The 22,373-nt window shown below is 41.9% G+C and overlaps 2 protein-coding genes and 1 pseudogene across 2 annotated transcripts; all 3 read left to right on the top strand.

Moving 5' to 3' along the window:
* Nucleotides 1–2,156: 2,156 nt before the first annotated feature.
* Nucleotides 2,157–4,027, top strand: LOC107632533 (uncharacterized). The gene is made up of 2 exons (XM_016336207.1): nucleotides 2,157–2,726; nucleotides 2,909–4,027. Exons 1-2 carry the CDS (start codon nucleotides 2,157–2,159, stop codon nucleotides 4,025–4,027), a joined length of 1,689 nt encoding a protein of 562 aa, XP_016191693.1.
* Nucleotides 4,028–11,332: 7,305 nt separating this feature from the next.
* ENT1 (equilibrative nucleotide transporter 1) lies at nucleotides 11,333–13,442 on the top strand. Its single transcript, XM_016332500.3, has 2 exons — nucleotides 11,333–11,997; nucleotides 12,512–13,442. Exons 1-2 carry the CDS (start codon nucleotides 11,445–11,447, stop codon nucleotides 13,237–13,239), a joined length of 1,281 nt encoding a protein of 426 aa, XP_016187986.1. The 5' UTR covers nucleotides 11,333–11,444; the 3' UTR covers nucleotides 13,240–13,442.
* A 400-nt stretch (nucleotides 13,443–13,842) lies between these two features.
* Nucleotides 13,843–17,694, top strand: LOC107632531 (putative disease resistance RPP13-like protein 1 pseudogene; annotated as a pseudogene).
* Nucleotides 17,695–22,373: the final 4,679 nt, after the last annotated feature.

Raw genomic sequence — 22,373 nt, 5'->3', positions numbered from 1 at the left:
AATTTCATCTCCATAATTAAACAATTTAAGAATTAATAGTAAAATATTAAGGGCCGTTTGGAAACTCTAAAAATAACTTTTTTTTACTTTTGATTTATGAAAAGTAGTAGTATTAATGTTGGGTGCAATTTTTAAAATCAAATTGCAACTTTCTAAGAAGCTGTTTTGGAGCTTATAGAGAAGTTAAAAAAAATGACTTCTCTTATAATACTTCTACTTTTCATTACATTTCTTTAAAATAAGCACTTTTAGAGTTAAAAATCCAAACACAAAATAACTTATTTATAAGTTACTTTTAACAGAGTCATTTATTATTTAAGTTATTTTATCAAAAGGAGCTTAATTAAGTTAGTTACCCAAACTGAACCTAAGTACCACTACTCTCCAATGCTTTAATTATATAATTGGGTTTTGCACTACAGATTTAATTTTTAAAAAATATTATTTTTTATTGCAAAAATTAATTTTCTTAATTAAAAATCTTCTCTTTAATAGTTAAAATTTTCCTTAAATATACGCATAGATCAGTAAATAAAATGATATTTTTAAATATATAAAATAAATATAATATTTACCAATTTATACAACCCTACAAATATTTAAATTTTTACTCTATATTATACATTTCGTTCACAGTAAAAAAACGATATGTATAAATATGTATACGTTAATAGAAACAAAATATTTGTGTTATTATATTTATTAGTAAATAATCCCAAATTTATATAAACAGGTAATATTTTATTTATTATATTAAAAAATGGGTTAATTAAGTACGATTTTGGTCCCTGAAATATATGCTGAAAATTTTTTTCGTTCCGAACATTTTTTTTTACATGCAAAATCATCCCTAAAGTTTAACTTGTTTTAAAATCGTCCTAATCTTAGGAACCAAAACTGTACGAAAGTGGCGACGGAAACGAAAACAGAGGCGAATCGTAGACAGCTTCTTCTTCTTCTTCTTCTTCTTCTTCTTCTTCTTCTTCTTCTTCTTCTTCTTCTTCTTCTTCTTCTTCTTCTTCTTCTTCTTCTTCTTCTTCTTCTTCTTCTTCTTCTTCCCTTTCCCCTTCTTCTTCTTTTCTTATTCTTTGCAAGAGTAGAAACACTCTCTTTCTTTTTTTTTTTATTTTATAATTTTTTTATTATGAGTAACTTGGTCTAAAATTTTAATATTTAAATAAAAATGACGATTTTAAAATTTGATTTTAAATCTTAGAGACGATTTTGTATGCAAAAAAGGTTAAAAATAAAAAATTTAATATATATTTTAGAGACTGTTGCGACCTGGCCCAAACCCTATACGGGTCAGCCCGACCCGAGCACTACCCGACCCGGACGGTCAAGGGTGAGGCGCCCCGCAATCGATCCGGACACGTGTCCCAGACAGCTCACTTACAGCTGTGGGAGAACGTCTCGAGAAAAGTGGGCCTGTCCTTGTAGGGCCCACCTCTGACACAGTATATAAGGGGAAGGTTTTACCCTTCCCCTAAGGTACGTCACACATCACTCTCCCCCTTTTCACCTGCACATTACTGACTAGAGCGTCGGAGTGTCTTTGCAGGTGACACCCCCCCCTTTTCTACCAGAAGTGCTTGGGACCCCGCCTACACCAAACCAGTGGTTCACGACGAGGCGAGACCCCCATTACCAACCAGTATACCAATCCGATCCGTCCAGTATCCGACCATCCGAACATTGGCGCCGTCTGTGGGGAATCGTCCATGGACTTCGTACTGGTCCAAGCTGAGACAGCCCGAGAGGCCGAGCCCGTAGGGGAACCAGCCACGACTGCTCCCTGGCAGCGCACAGGATCCCCTCTGAGACACACAACACAACCTCTCGAGAGACGCCCCTTCGGGGGAACTGGCGACAACCACGCCAGAATAATGCAAGAGCTACGCCACAGAATGTAAGACTTGGAACATCGGCTGGCGGAAAGAGAACATGATCAGCACACCCCAGAACAAAGCCACTCCCGCTCCCACTCAAGGAGCCACTCCAGACGCACGCCCAGCCCCCAAGCTGAGTCCGAGAGCGCTGGGGAAAGGGGACGTGTGAGAAGACGCCACGACCCCGTCATTTATGCCAGGCATGAGAGGCGGCGTACTACAGATTGCGGAACCGAAGACGCCCGTGGGGAGAAAGACGAAGGGAGAATGGCGAGAACACGAGGACCCGTGATAATAGGGGCGACCCCATTTCATCGTTCCATACACGAAGTTCGGCTGCCAAAACATTTTGACAAGCACACGGACATGAGATACGACGGAACGCAAGACCCTCTGGAGCACCTCACGGCCTTCGAGGCCAGGATGAACCTGGAGGGAGTGGGGGACGAGGTAAGATGCCGCGCTTTCCCGGTCACCCTGGCAGGACCTGCAATACAATGGTTCAATAACCTCCCGCAGGGCTCGATGACCGGCTTCGCAGACATCAGCCATGCCTTCTTAGCCCAATTCACGACCAGAATTGCAAAGGCGAAGCACCCAATCAACCTGCTTGGGGTGACCCAACGACCCGACGAGTCGACCAAGAAATACCTAGATAGAGTCAACGACGAGTGCCTGGAAATCGACGGGCTGACAGACTCAGTGGCAAGCCTGTGTTTGACGAACGGACTCCTGAACGAGGACTTCAGAAAGCACCTCACTACGAATCCAGTATGGACAATGCAGGAGATCCAATGTGTGGCTAAGGAGTACATTAATGACGAAGAAGTCAGCCGGGTTGTGGCTGCCAATAAACGGCAACCCCCCTACACCCAAACCCGGCACCACGAGGGCGGAGAAAGGCGAAAGGAACACGCCAGGGACGGCGGTCCCAGCAAAACACCAAGGCTGTTTCCCCGAGTCGGGAAGTTCACCAACTACACCCCCTAGCGGCATCAATCGTGGAAGTTTACCAACAGATAGCCGAGAAAGAAATACTGTCAAAACTCCGACCTCTGAAGGACCGAACAGGAGGAAACAAGAGCCTTTATTGCGAATATCACAAGGGGTACGGACACAAGACCCAAGACTGCTTCGACCTGAAGGATGCGCTAGAGCATGCAATCAGGGATGGGAAGCTCGCCAAATTCTCCCACATCATTAGAGAGCCAAGGAGACGGAATCGCGACCACGAAGGCGAAGACAGGCCCCGGGCGACAAGGAGACGCCAAGAACCGGAGGGAGACGACCACGGCCTCACGATGGTGAACGTAGTAACTGCCAGGAATTTGGCCCCGAGGTCGAAAGGAGCACAGAAGAAAGACGCCAAGGTCCTGGCCGTCTCCTCCTCATCTGCGAGAAATTCCCGGAGGCTCCCATCCATCTCATTTGGTCCCGAAGACCAGTGGTTTGACGAGATACTGAAAAGTCCCCCTATGGTCATTACGGCCAGAGTCGGAACCGACCTCGTCAAGCGGATCCTCGTGGATACGGGGGCAGACTCGAACATCATGTTCCGCAACGTATTTGACGCCCTGGGGCTGCGCGACACCAACCTAGCGACCCACCAGCATGGTGTGGTAGGGCTAGGCGACCACTTCATCAAGCCGGACGGGATCATCTCCCTCCCGACCTCAGTGGGACAAGGACAGGGACGGAGGACAGTAATGGCAGAATTTGTGGTCTTGCGAGATTCCACAGCTTACAACATCATTCTGGGGAGAAAAACCATCAACAACCTTGGCGCGACGATCAGCACGAAACTGCTTGTAATGAAGTTTGTTACTGACGACGGATCTATAGGATCCATCAAAGGAGACCTGGAAACGGCAGTCGCCTGCGACCACGCCAGCCTCTCCTTGAGGAAAAAGTCTAAAGAAGCATCAGGGGTTTTTCTAGCCGACCTGGACGCCATAATAGATGACAAAGCCAAACCCGAGCCAGAGGGGGACCTGGAAAAATTTAAGGTCGGGAACACGGAGGAGAAGTTCACGTTCATAAACAGAAATCTCCCCTATGGATTGAAGGGACCTTTGATGGAGATGATCAGAGCCAATCCGACCTGTTCGCTTGGACACCGGCCAACATGCCGGGGATAGATCCCCAACTCATGTCGCACTGTCTGGCCGTCAAGCCGGAAGCCCAACCAGTGGCCCAAAGGAGGAGGAAGATGTCGCAGGAAAGGGCAGAGGAGGTGGCTAGGCAAACGGCCAGCCTTCTCGAAGCAGGGTTCATCCGAGAGCTGGACTACTCGACTTGGCTATCGAACGTGGTCTTGGTGAAAAAGCACAATGGGAGGTGGAGAATGTGTGTGGACTACTCCGACCTCAACAAGGCATGCCCCAAGGACTGCTATCCCCTTCCCAGCATCGACGCACTCGTCGACGCAGCGGCTGGGTACCGGTATCTGAGTTTCATGGACGCTTACTCTGGGTACAATCAGATACCGATGCACCAGCCCGACGAAGACAAAACGCGTTCATAACGCCTGGAGGGATCTATTGCTACAAGGTGATGCCGTTTGGCTTGAAAAACGCTGGCGCCACGTACCAGAGGCTGATGAACAAGATATTCAGCGAGCTCATAGGCAAGACAGTAGAAGTCTACGTGGATGACATCCTTGCGAAAACCACACGACCCGACGATCTCCTAAGTGATCTGGGGGGCGTGTTCGTGTCCCTCCGACAAAACGGCATGAGGCTCAACCCGCTCAAATGCGCCTTCACCATGGAAGCCGGGAAGTTCCTAGGGTTCATGATAACCCAAAGAGGGGTAGAAGCCAACACTGAGAAATGCCAAGCGATTATCCAGATGAAGAGCCCGGGTTGTATCAAAGATGTACAGCGATTGGCAGGAAGGCTGACGGCGTTATCCCGTTTTCTGGGCGCATCGGCAGCAAAAGCCTTGCCCTTTTTCAATCTGATGAAAAAGGGGATAGCGTTCAAATGGACTCCTGCGTGTGAGATAGCGTTCAACCACTTCAAAGAGATCATAGCATCACCTCCGGTACTCGGGAAGCCAATGGCCAGAGAATCACTCTACCTCTACCTGGTGGTAACAAAGGAAGCGCTTGCAGCAGTGCTGGTAAGAGAGGAAGGGAAGGCTCAGCAACCAATCTACTTTGTAAGCAGGGCGTTACAAGGAGCAGAGCTGAGGTATAGCAAATTGGAGAAACTGGCGCTGGCACTCCTAACCTCCTCCCGAAGGCTGAGGCAATACTTCCAGAGCCATCGTGTTGTCGTGAGAACGGACCAAGCAATTTGCCAAGTACTCCAAAAGCCTGATTTGGTAGGAAGGATGATGACTTGGGCCATCGAGCTCTCCCAATATGATTTGCACTACGAGCCCCGACATGCGATCAAGGCCCAGGCAATGGCAGATTTCCTAGTAGAGGTAACAGGCGATTCCCCAGAGGAAACGGGCACACGGTGAAAGCTCCATATGGACGGGGCCTCCAACCAGACGTCCGGGGGCGCCGGGGTCATCTTAGAGAGCCCAGCCGGGGTCATATACGAGCAATCGACCAAGTTCGAATTCCCCGTATCGAACAAACAAGCGGAATATGAAGCCCTCTTGGGAGGACTGACCCTAGCCCGGGAAGTCGGGGCGACAAGGCTGGAAGTGTGCAGCGACTCACAGGTCGTCACCTCGCAAGTGAACGGAAGCTATCAAGCAAGAGACCCGTTGCTGCAAAGGTATCTGGAAAAGGTTAGAGAATTGACCAGGAAATTCCAGGAAGTCACGGTCCAACACGTCCCAAGAGAGAGGAACACATGGGCGGACCTCCTATCTAAACTAGCAAGCACAAAATCGGGAGCGGGCAACCGGTCCCTCATCCAGGGCATGGTAAAGGAGCCAACAGTTGCCCTCCATTTGACGAAATCAAGCCCCTCCTGGTTGGACCCCATCACAAACTTCTTGGAAAATGGCAAACTACCTGATGATGAGAAGACAACCAAAACATTGAGAAGGGAAGCAGCCAAATATGCAATCATACAAGGACAATTGTTCAGAAAGGGACTCAGCCAACCCCTATTGAAGTGCTTGCACCCCGACCAGACGGACTACTTACTTAAAGAAGTCCACGAGGGATGCTGCGGCCACCACATCGGGGGCAAGGCCCTAGCGAGGAAGCTCGTCCGAGCCGGGTATTACTGGCCATCAATGATGAAAGACTCCAGGGAATTTGTCAGAAAATGCGTCAAGTGTCAAGAAAACGCCAACTTCCATAAAGCGCCGGCTTCCGAGCTGAGCCTACTGACGTCTACCCGACCTTTCGCTCAATGGGGAATCGACCTCTTGGGGTCCTTCTCGGTCGGCCTAGGACAAGTTAAATATCTCATAGTCGCCATCGACTACTACACTAAATGGATAGAGGCTGAACCACTAGCCAGCATATCCTCATCCAATTGCAGGAAGTTCATGTGGAGACAGGTGATAACCCGTTTCGGCATCCCGGAGGTCGTCATTTCGGATAATGGGACGCAATTCACTGACAAGAAGTTCATGGAATTCCTCACCGGCCTGGGGATAAAACAAAAGTTCTCCTCAGTTGAACATCCCCAGACAAATGGACAAGTGGAGTCCGCAAACAAAGTCATCCTACTAGGCCTCAAGAAGTGCTTAGACAACAAGAAAGGCGCATGGGCCGACGAGCTCGCTTCGGTCCTCTGGTCCTACCGGACAACCGAGCAAAGCTCCACCGGAGAAACCTCCTTTCACCTAACATACGGGGTCGACACGGTGATACCTGTAGAAATTGGCGAACCGAGTCCACGACTACTTCTCGCAGGAGTAGACGAAGCAGTGGAAAAGGATTTGGTGGACAAGACCAGAGAGATGGCCCACTTATCAGAAACAGCACTGAAACAAAGAATAGCTCTGCGCTACAACACTAAAGTCCTCAGGAGGGAATTTGAGAAAAGAGACCTTGTCCTGCGACGCAACGACGTCGGTTTACCGACCCCAGGAGAAGGAAAGCTGGCGGCGAACTGGGAAGGTCCCTACAGAATCAAAGAAGTGCTTGGCAAAGGCGCCTACAAGCTGTAGAGACTCGACGGCAAAGAAATCCCAAGAACATGGAATGCAGGTAACCTAAGGAGATTCTATTCGTAGCTCGGGCACACCGGCCAAACGGCCTGATGAGCCAATAGATGCTTACTCTATTCACATGTTAATTCTTAGCCATTTTTATCAAGTACCTGCCATGTTCACGAATTTGCTTGGCTAACGACTAATTTTTACTTGTCTAAATCCTTTTACCTACTATTTCCCAATATGTATTCCACACAATCACGTTCCTCAACGGCAATCCGGGACTGATCACCCCGGGAGCCAGTCGGATCATAGCCATGACTAACGGCCGCGATAACACGACCAATACGGTTCCAACCATTACCAACATAAACGATAAAACGGACACAAGCAATAATTCCACAACGAAAAAATGGTAACGAAATAAAATTCTACCAAACAAGATAAAGGCGATAATCGTAAAGCCGACATGGCGACCACTAGAGCATAAAGATTAACAGTTTCAACAAATATTCTACAAGGAAACATAAAAAACACAAGTTACAAGAGTTCACTTCCGGGGCATATCGACAATCTTGCTGTCCTGGATTGTTTTGAAGACTCCAATAGCCGAAGTGTCGAATTCGAGGACCACGACCTTCACCTGGGCCTTAAGAGCCTCTTCGGTCATAAAGATCGCGTTCTTTCCCTGCTCCCTGACCGCCTTGTATTTCCTTTTCAATTCTCCTGCCTCGGCTCGCGCAGCCTCAGCCGATGAGACGGCCGCGTCACGTTCTTTCTCCGCAGCGACCACCCGACCCTGCGCGGCGTTAAGTTGGCTCTCTAGAGTCATCTCCCGCTCGATTAAACGGGAGACGGTGGCGTCGGAGGCATTAATTTTTTCTCAAAGGACGCAGCCTTCTCCTCGGCATCCTTGCGCCCCCTCTCCGCCGCGGCCAATTGCTCCTGAAGCTTTTCAACCTGGACCTTGAATTCGTTGTTGGCCTGGGCAGCAGTATCGAGCTTCCTTCGCAACGACTGCATGCCCAACAACTCGAACTCAGCCTTCCGGGCTATCACCACCCCGCGGAGAAGGGTACGATACATCCACCTTGCCTGCCCCACGAGCTCGGTTCTGAGGAAGTGATCCTCCGTACCGGGAATAAGTTGATTATCAATAAAGGTACCGGCATCGAAGTTCCTCTCCATCACGGTGAGAGCCCCTTCCGCACTGGAAGATGCCCTTCGTCTCTTGAAAGTGGGGACAAGCTTCATATCATCATGCTCATGGGGTATAGGGGACGACTGCCCAATACCGGCCGTCTCGTCGGGAGCGTGAGAAGCCTGCCTCCCAGCGGAATTCTTGTCGGACGTCTCGACGTCCCGGGGGGAAGGTACGGCTTGATTCTCCTTCTCCCCGGAAGGGCCTTCTGGCTTCCCAGCATCCTTCTCGTCAACCTTCTCCTCATCGCTATCCTCCAAGAAGGTCTTGACCAAATTTTCAAGCCCGGTCACCGAAGCAGACATCTCCACTACAAACAGAGAAACAAATACGTTAGTCGTGAAGTCGGAAAGAGCAAATTAAACAACAAGCAATACAAAAGTACAAGACAAAACATCTCACAAATATAACTCCTGGCGGACTCCCGTTCACCCATAAGGAGATGGGGGGTTCACGAGGTTCTTTCCAAAAAGAGCAAACAACACGTCGGCAATCCTCTTATTTACAGAAGACATTCCCTTGTAGGTCACCTTGATGAAAGAATTAGACCCCGCCCCAAAGCTCCAATACGTCGGGATGAGGCGTTCCCCCTCCAATGACAACCAAAAGGGATGGCGACCTTTAACGGGGCGAACTTTGAAAAATTTGTCCTTGAACCCATGATAGGAGTCCTCGAACAGGCCAAATACCCTCCGACCTTGGGCAGAACGGAAAGACAGGAACCCTTTCCTCGCCTTCCCTTGTTTGGAGGGGTTGGTAAGGTTGAAGAAGAAGAGGAAGACGTCCACCGACACTGGCAGCTCGAGATATTCACAAACCATCTCGAAACAGCGGATAGAAGCCCAACTGTTCGGATGGAGCTGCGACGGCGACACGGATATCCGATTAAGAAGCGACATCTGGAAATCGGAAAACGGAATGTGAACGCCAACCTGGGTGAACATGGCCTTGTAAAACCAAATCCAGTCGACAACCCGGGGAGAGCGAAAATTGATCTCGTGCAATCGCTCATTGGGGGCAGGGACGATGGTCTCATAATTGGCCTCCTCGTCTGTCCCCCCGCACAGATACCCGGCCTGCCGAAATTTCGTCAACTCCTCCAAATCCATTTGATTTGGCGAGTCCTTCACATCTGAGGTCACCCAAGCGTAGGGATCATAGTTCGCGGTGGAAACAAAATTCCGGGAGACGACGCGAGGCATACCTACAATGGGGTACCACTCCATTAGTCTATGAGGTCGGGAGTCCGGGAATGACCCAGAAACTATGTCCATCCTATTCAAACAGTTAAGATCAAGCATGGCTAAAGTTATACCTATCACGCAAGCCACTTAAAAACCTACCCTGAAATGGTACCCCTCCCCTAACACATCTACTTAGCACTAAAAAGTCATCTAACGACAAAAATCAAGCAAGACACAAATAACAAGCATACAACAATGAAGCAGAAAAGAGAGGGGTCCAAGGATTACCTGAATTTGTTGCGAAAACTGAGAAGGATGAAGGAAAGATGCACGAGGATACCACAACAACGCTATGAAATTTCTGAAAGAAAAAGAGGGAGATTGCAGGGAGATGGAAGAAACAGGAGTGTAAAGGGGAAAAAAAGTTGAGGCAAACTGTTTAAAACTGCCACTCAGGAAGCGCGAAAGACTTGGGGGCAAAGTAGTATTTGCGCATGGGGTTTTACAACTCATTATGAGCATTTAATGCTCAGCGCGAAGAACGAAGCGACGAACGGTTGCCTCAACAACCAAGAGACACGCGCGCAGGGGGCATGTCCCTTCCACGGGCAGTCGACCTGACGACGATGAATGGAACATGAAATAACGCGCCACTAATAGCTCCCACGACTATCACTGGCGCGTGGGGGCATTGTTGCAACCTGGCCCAAACCCTCTACGGGTCAGTCCGACCCAAGCGCCACCCGACCCGGACGGTCAAGGGTGAGGCGCCCCGCAATCGACCCGAACACGTATTCCAGACAGCTCACTTACAGCTGTAGGAGAACGTCTCGGAAAAAGTGGGCATGTCCTTGTAGGGCCCACCTCTGACACAGTATATAAGGGGAAGGTTTTACCCTTCCCCCAAGGTACGTCACACATCACTCTCCCCTTTTCGCCTGCACATTACTGACTAGAGCGTCGGAATGTCTTTGCAGGTGACACCCCCCTTTTCTACCAGAAGTGCTCGGGACCCCGCCTACACCAGACCAGTGGTTCACGACGAGGCGAGACCCCCATTACCAACCAGTATACCAATCCGATCCGTCCGGTACCCGACCATCCGAACTGAGACTTAATTACAAATTTGATATGGTATAGGGATTCAATAAAAAATATAAAAATTTAATTAAAAATTCAGTAAAATTATAGAGACCGACAGAATAATTAAACCTATAACAAATTTATAATATTAAGCAATGATGCACGGATATTGATAATGACACGGATACGGGACACGTAAACACACGAATTTCAAATTTTCTTTAAAATATAGAGAGATGACATATAAAAAATATAAATTATTTTTTAGATGAATTATAATAATATTTTATTGATATTAATATATATATTATTTTTTTAACTATCTTTAATGTCTTTTTTTAATTATATAAAGTATTTAAAATATTATTTTTAAACTCATTTCAATAATACATGTTAAGAATAAAGTTAGATAGACTGATATGTGATGATATTTAAATATGGCAAAAAAATTTTGATATGAAAACAAAATAAGTGATATATTTTAACATGGTAATTTTTTGTGTTTTTTAAAATTGTGGGAGTAGACAAATCGAAATATATCTAAGTGTATTTGAAAAAAGAATTTTTTTATTTTTTATTAAAACATTATTAAACATAGAAGACACCTATATTAAATGAATATTTGTGTCCAAAATATATCTGACATACAGACACCACAATTTAATAAAATATCTGTACTTTATAGTTTATAGAGCTATCAAGGCTTTCATATTCATATTCATTTAAATAATAATCCGTCACTATAAAAATATGATGAAAACTTATGTGCAATCAACGTAAAATTGATAACTGAAGTAGTTGATAATTTCATGTGATATTAACTGCATCTGTCACCAAATATGCCACCAAATATATTAAAAAAAGAGTTGAAAATGGAAGTCATGTCATGTCGTATACTTGAATACTGAAAACGACCCTCCGTTTTGGACGCCGAAGAAAAAAAGTAGCATTTTTCTCTCTCTGATTAAAAACCCCTCTATCCCAACCAAACCCAACCCAACCCAACCCAAGAAAATGGGTTTCACCGGAGAAGAATCAAACCACGATCCAGAATCAGAATCCTCCACCCTCCTCCTCTACGACCCACCGCGAACCACCATCATCACCGCAAAATCTCCACCGAAAGACGATTACCACCTGGCATACATCATCTACTTCTCCCTCGGATTCGGTTACCTCCTTCCATGGAACGCATTCATCACAGCCGTTGATTACTTCTCCTACCTCTACCCCGATGCCAGCGTTGACCGAGTCTTTGCCGTCGTCTACATGCTCGTCGGCCTCGTCGGGCTCTTCGTCATCATCCTCTACAGCCACAAGTCCAACGCATTCGTCAGAATCACCGTCGGTTTGGCTCTCTTCGTTGTTTCCTTGCTCGTTGTTCCTCTTCTTGACGCCTTCTATGTTAAGGGTCGGGTCGGGGTATATGCCGGGTTTTACGTTACGGTTGGGGCTGTCGGGCTTTCCGGTGTGGCGGATGCGTTGGTTCAGGGGTCCATTGTTGGCTCCGCCGGTGAGCTGCCGGAGAGGTATATGCAAGCTGTCATTGCTGGCACTGCTGGTTCCGGTAAGCTCTTAGCTTCTATTTTGACTTGATGGTTACTATTTATTTTTTTTTTTCATATGGGGTTTTTGTGATTTTGTAAAAGGGTTGAAGCTTTTTAGTGTTAGTACTGGTACTACTAATGTTCTTTTGGTGGATCATAGATGCATTGTTTGCTTTGCGTGTGATATGTTCATCGAGAGAAATAGTGTTTTGTTATTCTGATGTGATGATCATTGATGCATTTGCATTTTTTATGATAGAGTTGACTAGATGCTTGGGTCTTTGGTATCTTATTTGCCTAAGGATTTATGTTCATATTAATTATGAGGGAATATAAAATAATTGAACCGATGAAATGGTGCTTGGTATGATCATAGCTCTTATTTTATGTTGGTTCTCTTTTCAGTGTCTTGGCCCCGGGATCTGAAGCATATTAATATTCTGGATCTAGGGTTATATGCTAAATATATTAAATAATATGTGTGGAATCATTGATTTGTTCCCTTTGATTGAATGGGGTTATGTATGCAAACAGGGGTACTTGTTTCTGTCCTGAGGATTTTCACGAAGGCTGTTTACTCACAAGATGCCTCTGGTCTACGAAAGAGTGCGAATCTCTACTTTTCTGTATCGATTGTGGTCGTGTTCGTATGCATGGTTTTCTACAACGTGGTTGACAAGCTTCCTGTTATGCAGTACTACAAGGAGCTTAAGATGCAGACTGTCACCAGGGATGAAGACAGCGTTCAGTTGACCGGATCTGTGTGGAGGTCAACTGTATGGGATGTTGTTGGAAGAATCAAGTGGTATGGATTCGGCATTGTTCTCATATATGTCGTGACTCTTGCAATTTTTCCTGGTTACATAACAGAGGATGTGCACTCTCAGCTTATCAAGGATTGGTATCCCATTCTCCTCATTACTTGCTACAATGTGTTTGATCTTGTTGGCAAGTCTCTGACTTCTTTGTACCTTCTAGAAAATGGAAACATTGCGGTAGTTAGTTGCATAGTGAGATTGTTGTTCTTCCCTCTCTTCCTAGGGTGCTTGCATGGTCCAAAGTTCTTCCGGACTGAGATCCCAGTGACGATACTGACTAGCCTGTTAGGTCTTACCAATGGTTACCTGACCAGTGTGTTGATGATCTTGGCTCCTAAAATGGTAAAGTTGCAGCATGCAGAAACTGCAGGGATTGTGAGTGTATTGTTCTTAGTTATTGGTCTGGCTGCTGGGTCTGTAATAGCTTGGTTCTGGGTCATCTGATTCGATTTGTATTATTTAGGGTAATAGACTTCACTCAATCAGAAGTCAGAAATGAGGTGGATTTCCTTAACATGTTAGTTCAACATGTGAAAATTTGTACCCACCTTCTGTTTATAAATATTTGTCAAAGTTGTGAAAATTTGTAAACTTACAAAATTTCAGTTGAATTGTATCTGCAGGATTATTTTCTGCTTCCTCAATCTGTGGTTAGAATTTAGAAAACCTAGGCTGGAATATTTGAAAAATGTTAATTGCTATGCCTGCAAGAAATATAAGTACATTCCATAAATTAGTTCTATAATTTTGGTGTTAGTTTGTTTACAAAACGAATCTATAGGGTTTAGTTGCATTGAAGGCCATAAACTTGATGAAAAATCCTGTTACTATATTATGTTTGGCCCATGACCCGGTATTCATTTTTTCTTTTAAAAAAACTGAGAAATGAGTGTAAAAGAATTATATCTATGAAAGAATCATTTCCATAACCAAACAAGGTGGGTCCAGATTCCAGAAGACCAGAATGCATTTATAATTAATCTGCTTCTTTCATTGCAACTAATAAGAAAGTTCTTAGTCAACTGTCTCAAAGCCCCAGTCAACTACTCTAGTCTCCAAGCACACAAGCCTTTATCCTCTCTATTTCTCAAAACAGCAAGGAGTTCTGAACACCAGAAATCAAGCAATAACCATTACATTCCTTTCCCTTATTCAGTTTTCAATTTGTTTCAGGATATTCGCAGCAACATGGTTGATATGCTTGGTTCATTTGTCTCTGCCTTCCTGCAAGTGCTGTTGGATAGAATAGCTCGCCATGAGCTCATAGAGTTCTTCCGGGGCAACCATCTTGATGAGGCACTCCTAGAGAAGTTGAAGATGCTATTGCTGTCAGTCACTTCGGTGCTTAGTGATGCCGAGGAGAAACAGTTCATTGATCCTTTGGTGAAGGATTGGGTTGATAGGCTCAGAAATGCTGCTTATGATGCTGATGATATCTTGGATGAGATTGCCACCAAAGCCTTGCTAGACAAGATGGATTCTGGTTTTCACACCACCTTGGATCAGGTAAGAGATTATGCTGCTTCTCTCAATCCTTTTGCTGAAAGAGTTAAATCGAAAGTTGAGAGGATTGTTGAGAGGTTGAAGTCTATAATAGAGCATAAAGATCTTCTTGGTCTTAAGGAAGGTGGTGTAGGTACTAGATCACTTTCATTAGTTTCTGCTACGACTTCTTTGGTGGATGAAACTAGAGTTTATGGTAGGAATGATGATAAAGAGAAGATTATCGATTTTCTGCTTTCGGGAGAATCGAATGGAGAAGGGGTGCCTGTGACTGCAATTGTTGGGATGGGAGGGGTAGGAAAGACCACTCTTGCTCAGGTTTTATACAATGACATAAGGGTGAGGAACCATTTTCAGTTAAGATCATGGGCCTCTGTTTCGGAGACATCTGATGTGTCTGAAATAACCAAGAAAGTTTTTCATTCCTTAACTTTGTCGCATTCAAACATCATAGACTTGAATCTACTCCAAATCAAGCTCAAAAAGAGATTATCAGGACAAAAGTTTCTACTTGTTTTGGATGGGTTTTGGAATGAAAACTTTCTTGATTGGGACATCTTTCAAATGCCTTTTTTATTAGGAAGCTGGGAAAGTAGAATTATTGTCACCACACGCAGTCAAACCGTTGCAATGGCAATTCGTGCTGATTTAACTTATTCTCTATCCCCTCTATCGCGTGATGATGCTTGGAAGTTGTTCTCAACTCATGCTTTCAAGTGTGGGAACCCAGATGAGAGTCCTGTATTAGCAGAAATTGGCCAGAAAATATTGAAAAAATGCAATGGCCTCCCTCTAGCTGTAAAAGTATTGGGGAGTCTTCTGCGTTCTAATGATGATGTCGAGGAATGGAAAAGAATATCCAATAGTCAGATATGGGAGTTACCAAGTGCCAGAAATAGCATACTTCCTGCTTTGAGATTGAGTTATAGTCATCTTCCGTCGCAGTTGAAGCGATGCTTTACTTATTGCTCCATCTTCCCGAAAGGCTATGAAATCAAAAAATGGGACTTGATCTATTTATGGATGGCTGAAGGCATTCTGCCACGACCAAAACCGGAGAAGCGAATGGAAGATGTAGGCGATGAATGCTTCCGAGAGCTACTATCGAGGTCATTCTTTCATCAGACCACTCACCACGAGTTGCGCTTTGTGATGCATGATCTTATCAATGACTTGGCACAGTATGTGGCAGGAGATTTTTGTTACAAGCTAGAGGATGGTAATCCAAGCAAAACTACAAGTTTGGCTCGTCATTTATCATATTTTCAAGGCATATATGATGCCCCTGAAAAATTTGAGTCCTTCTCTGAATTTCAGCAGCTTAGGACTTTCTTACCATTCAAATTCTCACCCTTTGGCGGCACGTCTTCGATTACCAGTATGGTTTCAGTTCTGTTACCGAAATTGAAGCGCCTACGTGTGCTCTCTCTGTCATACTATCCAATTACCAAATTGCCAAATTCAGTTGGAAACTTGATGCATCTACGGTACTTGAATCTTGCCTACACTGAAATTGACCATCTTCCTGATTCTGTCAGCACTCTGTATAACTTGGAGATATTGCTTTTGTCTGGCTGTCATCGTCTCAACAAGTTACCGGCAAACATGTTCAGGCTTGTTAATTTGCGTCATCTTGACATTAGTGGATGCAGTGTAACTGAGATGCCGGAAAAGTTCGGTAGACTAAAATCCCTTCAAGTGTTGACTAATTTTGTTGTGAGTGGCAGCAGGGGATCTAAAATTAGTGAATTGGGGGAGCTGTCGGAACTTCATGGAGCATTGTTAATTGCAAACTTGCAGAATGTAGCTGATGCAAGAGAAGCTTCCAATGCCAGCTTGAAGAGCAAGAAATATCTTCATGAGCTAGAATTCAAATGGACAACTACAAATCATACTTTACAAAGTGAAGCTGATATACTCAACAAGTTAGAGCCACATCAGAATGTGAAAAGGCTGAAGATTCAGAATTTTGGTGGAAGTAAGTTGCCAAATTGGCTGGAGAGCTCTGCATTCTCTAGCATGGTGTCTCTACATCTTGCAGACTGCGAGAATTGCTCGTCATTGCCATCGCTTGGACAACTTCCTTCCCTCGCAGAACTATATATCGAAAGGATGAAAGGTCTACCAAAGGTTGGTCTTGAGTTCTATGGCAATGGAAATGAGCCATTCAAATCCTTGAAAGTAATGAAGTTCGAGGACATGCCAAATTGGGAAGAGTGGTCAGCAAACAATCTTGATCAGCGTGCAGGATTCCCTTTGCTTCAAGAGCTTCATATAAAGAGTTGTCCGAAATTGACTGGACAATTACCAGATCAACTTCCTCTCTTAAATAAATTAGTGATCACTGCATGCCAAGCTCTCACAAACTCATCGTCACGGGTTCCCAAATTGAGAGAATTCGAGCTCATTAATTGCGATGCATTGATTTCATTGTCTGAGGAAATGATGCAGGGAAATGAATGTCTGGAAGCCATGACCATAAGTAATTGTTCATCTTTGGTCAACATCTCCAGAGAAGGCCTACCAAGTAGTCTTAGATCACTTGAGATCTATGAATGCAGAAATTTACAGCTATTCCATCCTCCAAGTGTGATGCAGGTGTCCCAAAACTACCTTGCTCTTGAGCGATTACACTTGCAGCGTTGCTGTGATTCTCTCGTCTCATTTCCATTGTCCCTCTTCAACAATCTTGAAGATCTTCGTGTACATGACTGTGGCATTCTTGATGTGATTTCTTCTGCTCAAAATAGTCTCCCGTATCTTCGGAAATTGAAACTGAAGGACTGCTCCAAACTAGTTTCATTTCCTGAAGGAGGATTGCCTGCTCCGAAACTCGAGTCGCTTTCTATCAGCAACTGTGCTAAGCTCTTACCTGAGGCTGCATGGGGTCTTCAGGCAATGACATCACTCACCTCCCTTCACATCAGCGGACTTCCTAGTCTCACTTCTCTAGATCACACTGGAATTCAGTACATGGTATCTCTCAAGATTCTCAAGATTAAAGCTTGTCATAAGCTTGCATCTCTACCTTTAGAAACACTTGTTCATTCCCTTTCTCATATTACCATTAGAGCATGTCCATTGTTAAAAGTTTGCTGTGAGAATGATACTGGGGAATACTGGAGCTTGGTTTCTCGCATACCCTTCAGAGTCATTGAAGATTAGATAACAAGCATTCATATAGTAATTAGCTTATTATATTAAAGTTCACTGCTTAATTGTACGGTCATGTTTGTAAAGTTCATGTTCATTCAGAATTGTTCATTTATTTTAGCCCATTTACTATTTTAGCGTCCTATGAGGGAATTGATCACCTTTTAGAAGGATCCTCTAAAGTGAGGAAAATGTGAAGTATAAAGAAATTAATCACCATTGAATTTGTGACTTCTATTATGGGTGAGTTTTACTATCTTGATTTAAGGATGATTAAACTCTCACTTTTTTATTTTAGAGAAGTTTAATCCGATCACAAATTCATAGGTAAGTAGTATGATATGAAGAGACGATTGCCGCCCATATTATGCGTCAAACCTGTTATGCTAATGTAGTAATGTGTATTTTATCCATTACCATTTCAAAGGTTAAGCCAATGGTATCAATTATGAGTTTATTGCTATGTGCTAACAGAATATCAAAGTTTTACACTACGATTTGATGATTTGATGCTTGTTTTTGTAAGAATTTTAACATAACAGATAACTGAGTCAAATGTTATACTGATATGATAAAACATCTGCATTAATGAAAGCATATCCAACAATCCATGGGGGAGCTTTAAAAATATTTTTGATGGGGCTGAAATTTTAACATAAAAAATACATATTAGAGTTTGAAACAAAATTTATAACAAAATTTATAATAAAATACATATTTTTATAAAAACAAAATTTATAAATACAACACTTTTTAGAGTTTGTCACTAAGATAATAAATAAATAATTTTATAGATAAATATTTTAAAATACTTTAAAATAGTACCTTTGAGTTTTAAATGGGTCAAAATATTTAATAATTAAATTAGAATTAAATTTTTTATAGTTAGAATGATAGATACTTAAAATTATAATATTTATTGAATATTAAATATATTTTTTTAGAAAAAATTTAATTAAGAAACTAACAAAGCATAAATAATACCAAATTCATTGGATATAAAAGAATTATTCAATTTCTTAGGAATGATATGCAAAAATATAGTTACTTAAAATTTAGTTTGGAAGATTAAAACTTTACAAGTTGTAATTTGTAAAAATTTTTATTAGTCTACACCAATAAAATAATACCAATACTTAAAAAATATTTTAATATTTTTTGCAAACAAATTAAAATAAAACTAATAAAACATAAAATAACATTAAAAAACAAACTAATTATTATAATGATTATAATTATGAGTTGTTGTATCAATGACTTTACAAAAATCCATTCTAATTAGTACATTAGTCCAACTAATTTGAGAAAAATAAAATAATAAAAATAAAAGAGTTAATACTTGAGTACATGATACTTAGTATGGCATATAAAATTTTAGCCAACTAAACTCTAACCATATTCTATATATAATATTGTTACTAAAGTTTTTATAAAAATTTTGACGGGATTATGGCCCCATTATCTATATTAAGCTCCTATTATAAAAAGTATGGACGTTGAAACTTGAAAGTTCATGATGAAAGGAAACTTTGTGCCTATAAAATATAATGTCCATTACAACATTTTAGGTTTACGACTATGGTAAAAAATTGTGACCATAGACTTTTTATGGTCACAGTTTTTTATTGTGATAAAAAAATTTTATAGTCACAGTTTTTAAAAAAAGATGATCACAAAGTATTTATGATCACGATTTTTTAAAAAAGAAAAAATAGACAAAAGTACACCCCAAATTTTCACACGGTGAACAGATGTATTCCTAAATTTTTTAACGAGTCATTTGCACACATGAATATAAAATTCTGTTGTCAATTCTACTCTTCCATGACCTGAGTAAATTTTTCGGTGGTGGTGGAGGTCAGGTGGCACGATATTATATGATATGGCCAATTTGAGGTGACACTATGGAAAATAGAAATATTCATTATGAAATTTGTTGAAATAAATATAAGAAAAGGGAATAATGAAATCAATGTTCATCCTCTTCCTTCTCTAATTTCTTCGAACCATATGAACCCTAACACAGGAAATGATAACAACAATCTTTTAAACTCTAATCAGAAATCTGGAGGTCCAAATGAGAACAACAAAAAAAACTCCTTTGTCCAAAGCAACTAATTTTGAGTTGCAGCCATTGTTCTAGTTCTACTTGCTGATTTTCTTCCACTGTTTCGGATCAAGCTTGTTCAGATACTCCCATGCTCCAGTATTGATCCGTTGCAGTCTCAACATTGCATAGCCGGAATAAGACCCTGTTCAATTAATATGAAGTTCCAACCATGTTAATAACAACTAACTGCATACCTTTTGTTGGTCACTAATGAAGTTCCAACCATGAACAAGGAACTCTTAGATATCTATGGCTTTTTCTTTAATTTTGCTTTCTCTGCCTTTTTTCTCTCACTGGCTTTTTCTTACAAACCTCACTCTGTTTGCCTTTTACCATGAGACTCAGACAGACAAAACTAAAGAAAAGAAAACAAAATAAAACCCATTGAAGGAGAAGAACTCTGTTAGCTTAGGGTAGCTATGAGAATTCTGTGTTTTCTCTCCTTGTCTCAACCCTTGGCCGTTCACCCTTATTATAGAAAGGGGAGCTTCCAAGGTTGAAACCGGTTCAACCAAGCCAGCAACATCTTCTCCAACAAATAATAGCTTCGGTTCGGACCGAGAGAAGAGAGAGGGAAAACCGAAAATCAACATGCATGTACCTCTCTTAACCCTTCTCATCAAGCTTCTTCAATCTGAACCTTTGATATTGACTTTGGCTCCAAGAAAGAACACTGACCCTTAATGAATCTCTGATCCTTGACAGCTCCTTCTTTTCCATATTCGCTTCTTCCTTTTCGTAGCTCCAGTAGCTACCTTCTTTCTTGCAATAACAAAAATGAAAATGAGATTTACCCACTGAGATCTTTTTCTCTGACCGAGATGGATCTTTCCTATCTTTAGTATGGAAGATCTTGAAGCTCCTCTTGAAAATCTTGCCTTCAATGGCAAAGATCTAGCCACACCATACTTCGGATCTTCCTTTGGCACAGGCCATCATCAACCTAGCATTTTCTTCTTCCATTAGGCTTCACTGTTTCTCTGATAACTTGCTCTTGCTACTATCTTCTTCTCTGACAAATGATATGACCGAAAACAAAGAGAGAGAGGAGAGAAAAGAAACAAAACTTTCAATGTAAGATTAACTCGATTTAATTTTATGTTTCAGTTACCTATGCAAGCAATTAATCCATTTGAATTTTGAATTTCATTCCACAATGGGGAGTAGGTAACCGTGGAGCTTTCAATGCAAATAAATTGAATTGAATTGATTTTTGGTTACCAAGGCATAAAGTCACGTGTCAGACTTTTGGTTACCAAGGAATAAAATTAATTGAGTTGAAAATAACCAAGGCATGGAGCAACGAAGCATGCATTTGAAATCCTTGGGCCACTTTGAGTTTCTTTGCCTTTTAGCCACATGAAGTGAACAATTAATATTGGGCTTTGAAAGACTTGGGCTCCTTTGGTTTCCTTTCTCTTTTAATATTCAGCCACTTGAAGAGAACAATTATTATTGGGCTAAGCATGTTTAGCAACCAAACTGGACTTTCATCACTTGGGCCAAGATAACAATTTTATTTTTCTTCCTGCACACTAACAAAAATATCAAACAATCCATTGGAAGTTATTAAATAAGACATTTAATAATAATTTTAATAATTTTTTATTTTTATTTTAATAATGTTTGATCATCATTTAATTAAATATAAGTTTTTCAAACTCAACAATCTCCTCCTTAATGACAAACATTATTAAAACTGAATTGAAAGGATTAGGATTAGAAAACTTCTCTTTGAAGAATATTCAAAATCTCTTCCCCTTTTGGTGAGCTCCCCCTTAATATGTACCTAATTTAACAAGATAATCAAGGAAGGAACACCTGTATCCATGCTCAAAAGAGTTCCAAAAAGAATTTTAAAAAAATGGAACTTTTAAAACAAAGCCAGATTTTCACAAGTGAAAAGGATTATCAAAACATCTTAATATAAATCCATAATCCATCACACATGTACTTGAGCAGATTACTCTATTCATAGCTCATATGGGAATTAATCCACTAATATAAAATACTTAACACAATAAATCAGAGCATGAAAACAGAGCAAAGCATATCAACACAGGGCTTAAAACATATCATAAAACAGAGCATAAACAGAGCTTAGCTCAAAAATAATGAAACAGAGCATAAAATAAATCAGAGCTAAATCAGAGCAACCAGCAGCCCCAATTTCAATTTCAGTTCAGCCCTTTTTTAATCTTTTCCTCCTTCTTTTGTCATCGAGAAGAGACCTTGCAAAAAAAATGGAGAAAAGCAATGCAGTCCATAATAATTCAAGCATAAAACAAAACAGCATCAAAGTTAAGTTTGGTACAGTCATCCAAGACAAATGAAAATAGTTCCATTGAGTCAAATACACAGAGAGCAAAATAACAGAGCATTCAGCAGCAGCAACAACAGGGAGCAAACTTAGGCATCAGAATTTTCTTCATTAGATTCCAGAACATCATCTTCTTTCTCGAGAGGAGCCATTGAAGAACTGAAGATTGATGGTTTAGAGGTTATAGCAAACTCTCGTTGTAAGTATAGTTACTAAACCAAGCAATCAACCTTTCTTACAAACGTTTTGGTTGTCACAAATAACAAACCCCTTTAAAATTGATAACCGAGTATTTAAACCTCGGGTCGTCTTCTCAAGGAATTGCAGGGAAGTATGTTCTTATTATTAGTTATGAGTTTTGTAAACTGGGGTTTTGAAAGTGAGGAAGCAGTATGTTGAATGATAATAAAAATAAAATAAATAACTATAAAATAGACTCTTGGCAAGGTATGAAGAATTAGAAGTCCTATCCTGGTTATCCTTATCAATTGT

The sequence above is a fragment of the Arachis ipaensis genome, chromosome B3 (assembly GCF_059453495.1).
Source record: "Arachis ipaensis isolate K30076 ecotype BB chromosome B3, ASM5945349v1, whole genome shotgun sequence".
Taxonomy (NCBI): domain Eukaryota; kingdom Viridiplantae; phylum Streptophyta; class Magnoliopsida; order Fabales; family Fabaceae; genus Arachis; species Arachis ipaensis.
Note: the sequence above shows the minus strand (reverse complement) of the source record. Positions and strands in the feature narration are given on the sequence as shown.

What these genes read in the sequence shown, in the direction of transcription:
- LOC107632533 (XM_016336207.1), top strand. Translation starts at nt 2,157, where the DNA reads ATGGCGAGAACACGAGGACCCGTGATAATAGGGGCGACCCCATTTCAT. An exon ending in ATGACGAAGAAGTCAGCCGG is followed by an intron (nt 2,727 to 2,908) that starts GTTGTGGCTGCC and finishes GTTTACCAACAG; the next exon opens with ATAGCCGAGAAAGAAATACT.
- ENT1 (XM_016332500.3), top strand. Translation starts at nt 11,445, where the DNA reads ATGGGTTTCACCGGAGAAGAATCAAACCACGATCCAGAATCAGAATCC. An exon ending in TGCTGGCACTGCTGGTTCCG is followed by an intron (nt 11,998 to 12,511) that starts GTAAGCTCTTAG and finishes GTATGCAAACAG; the next exon opens with GGGTACTTGTTTCTGTCCTG.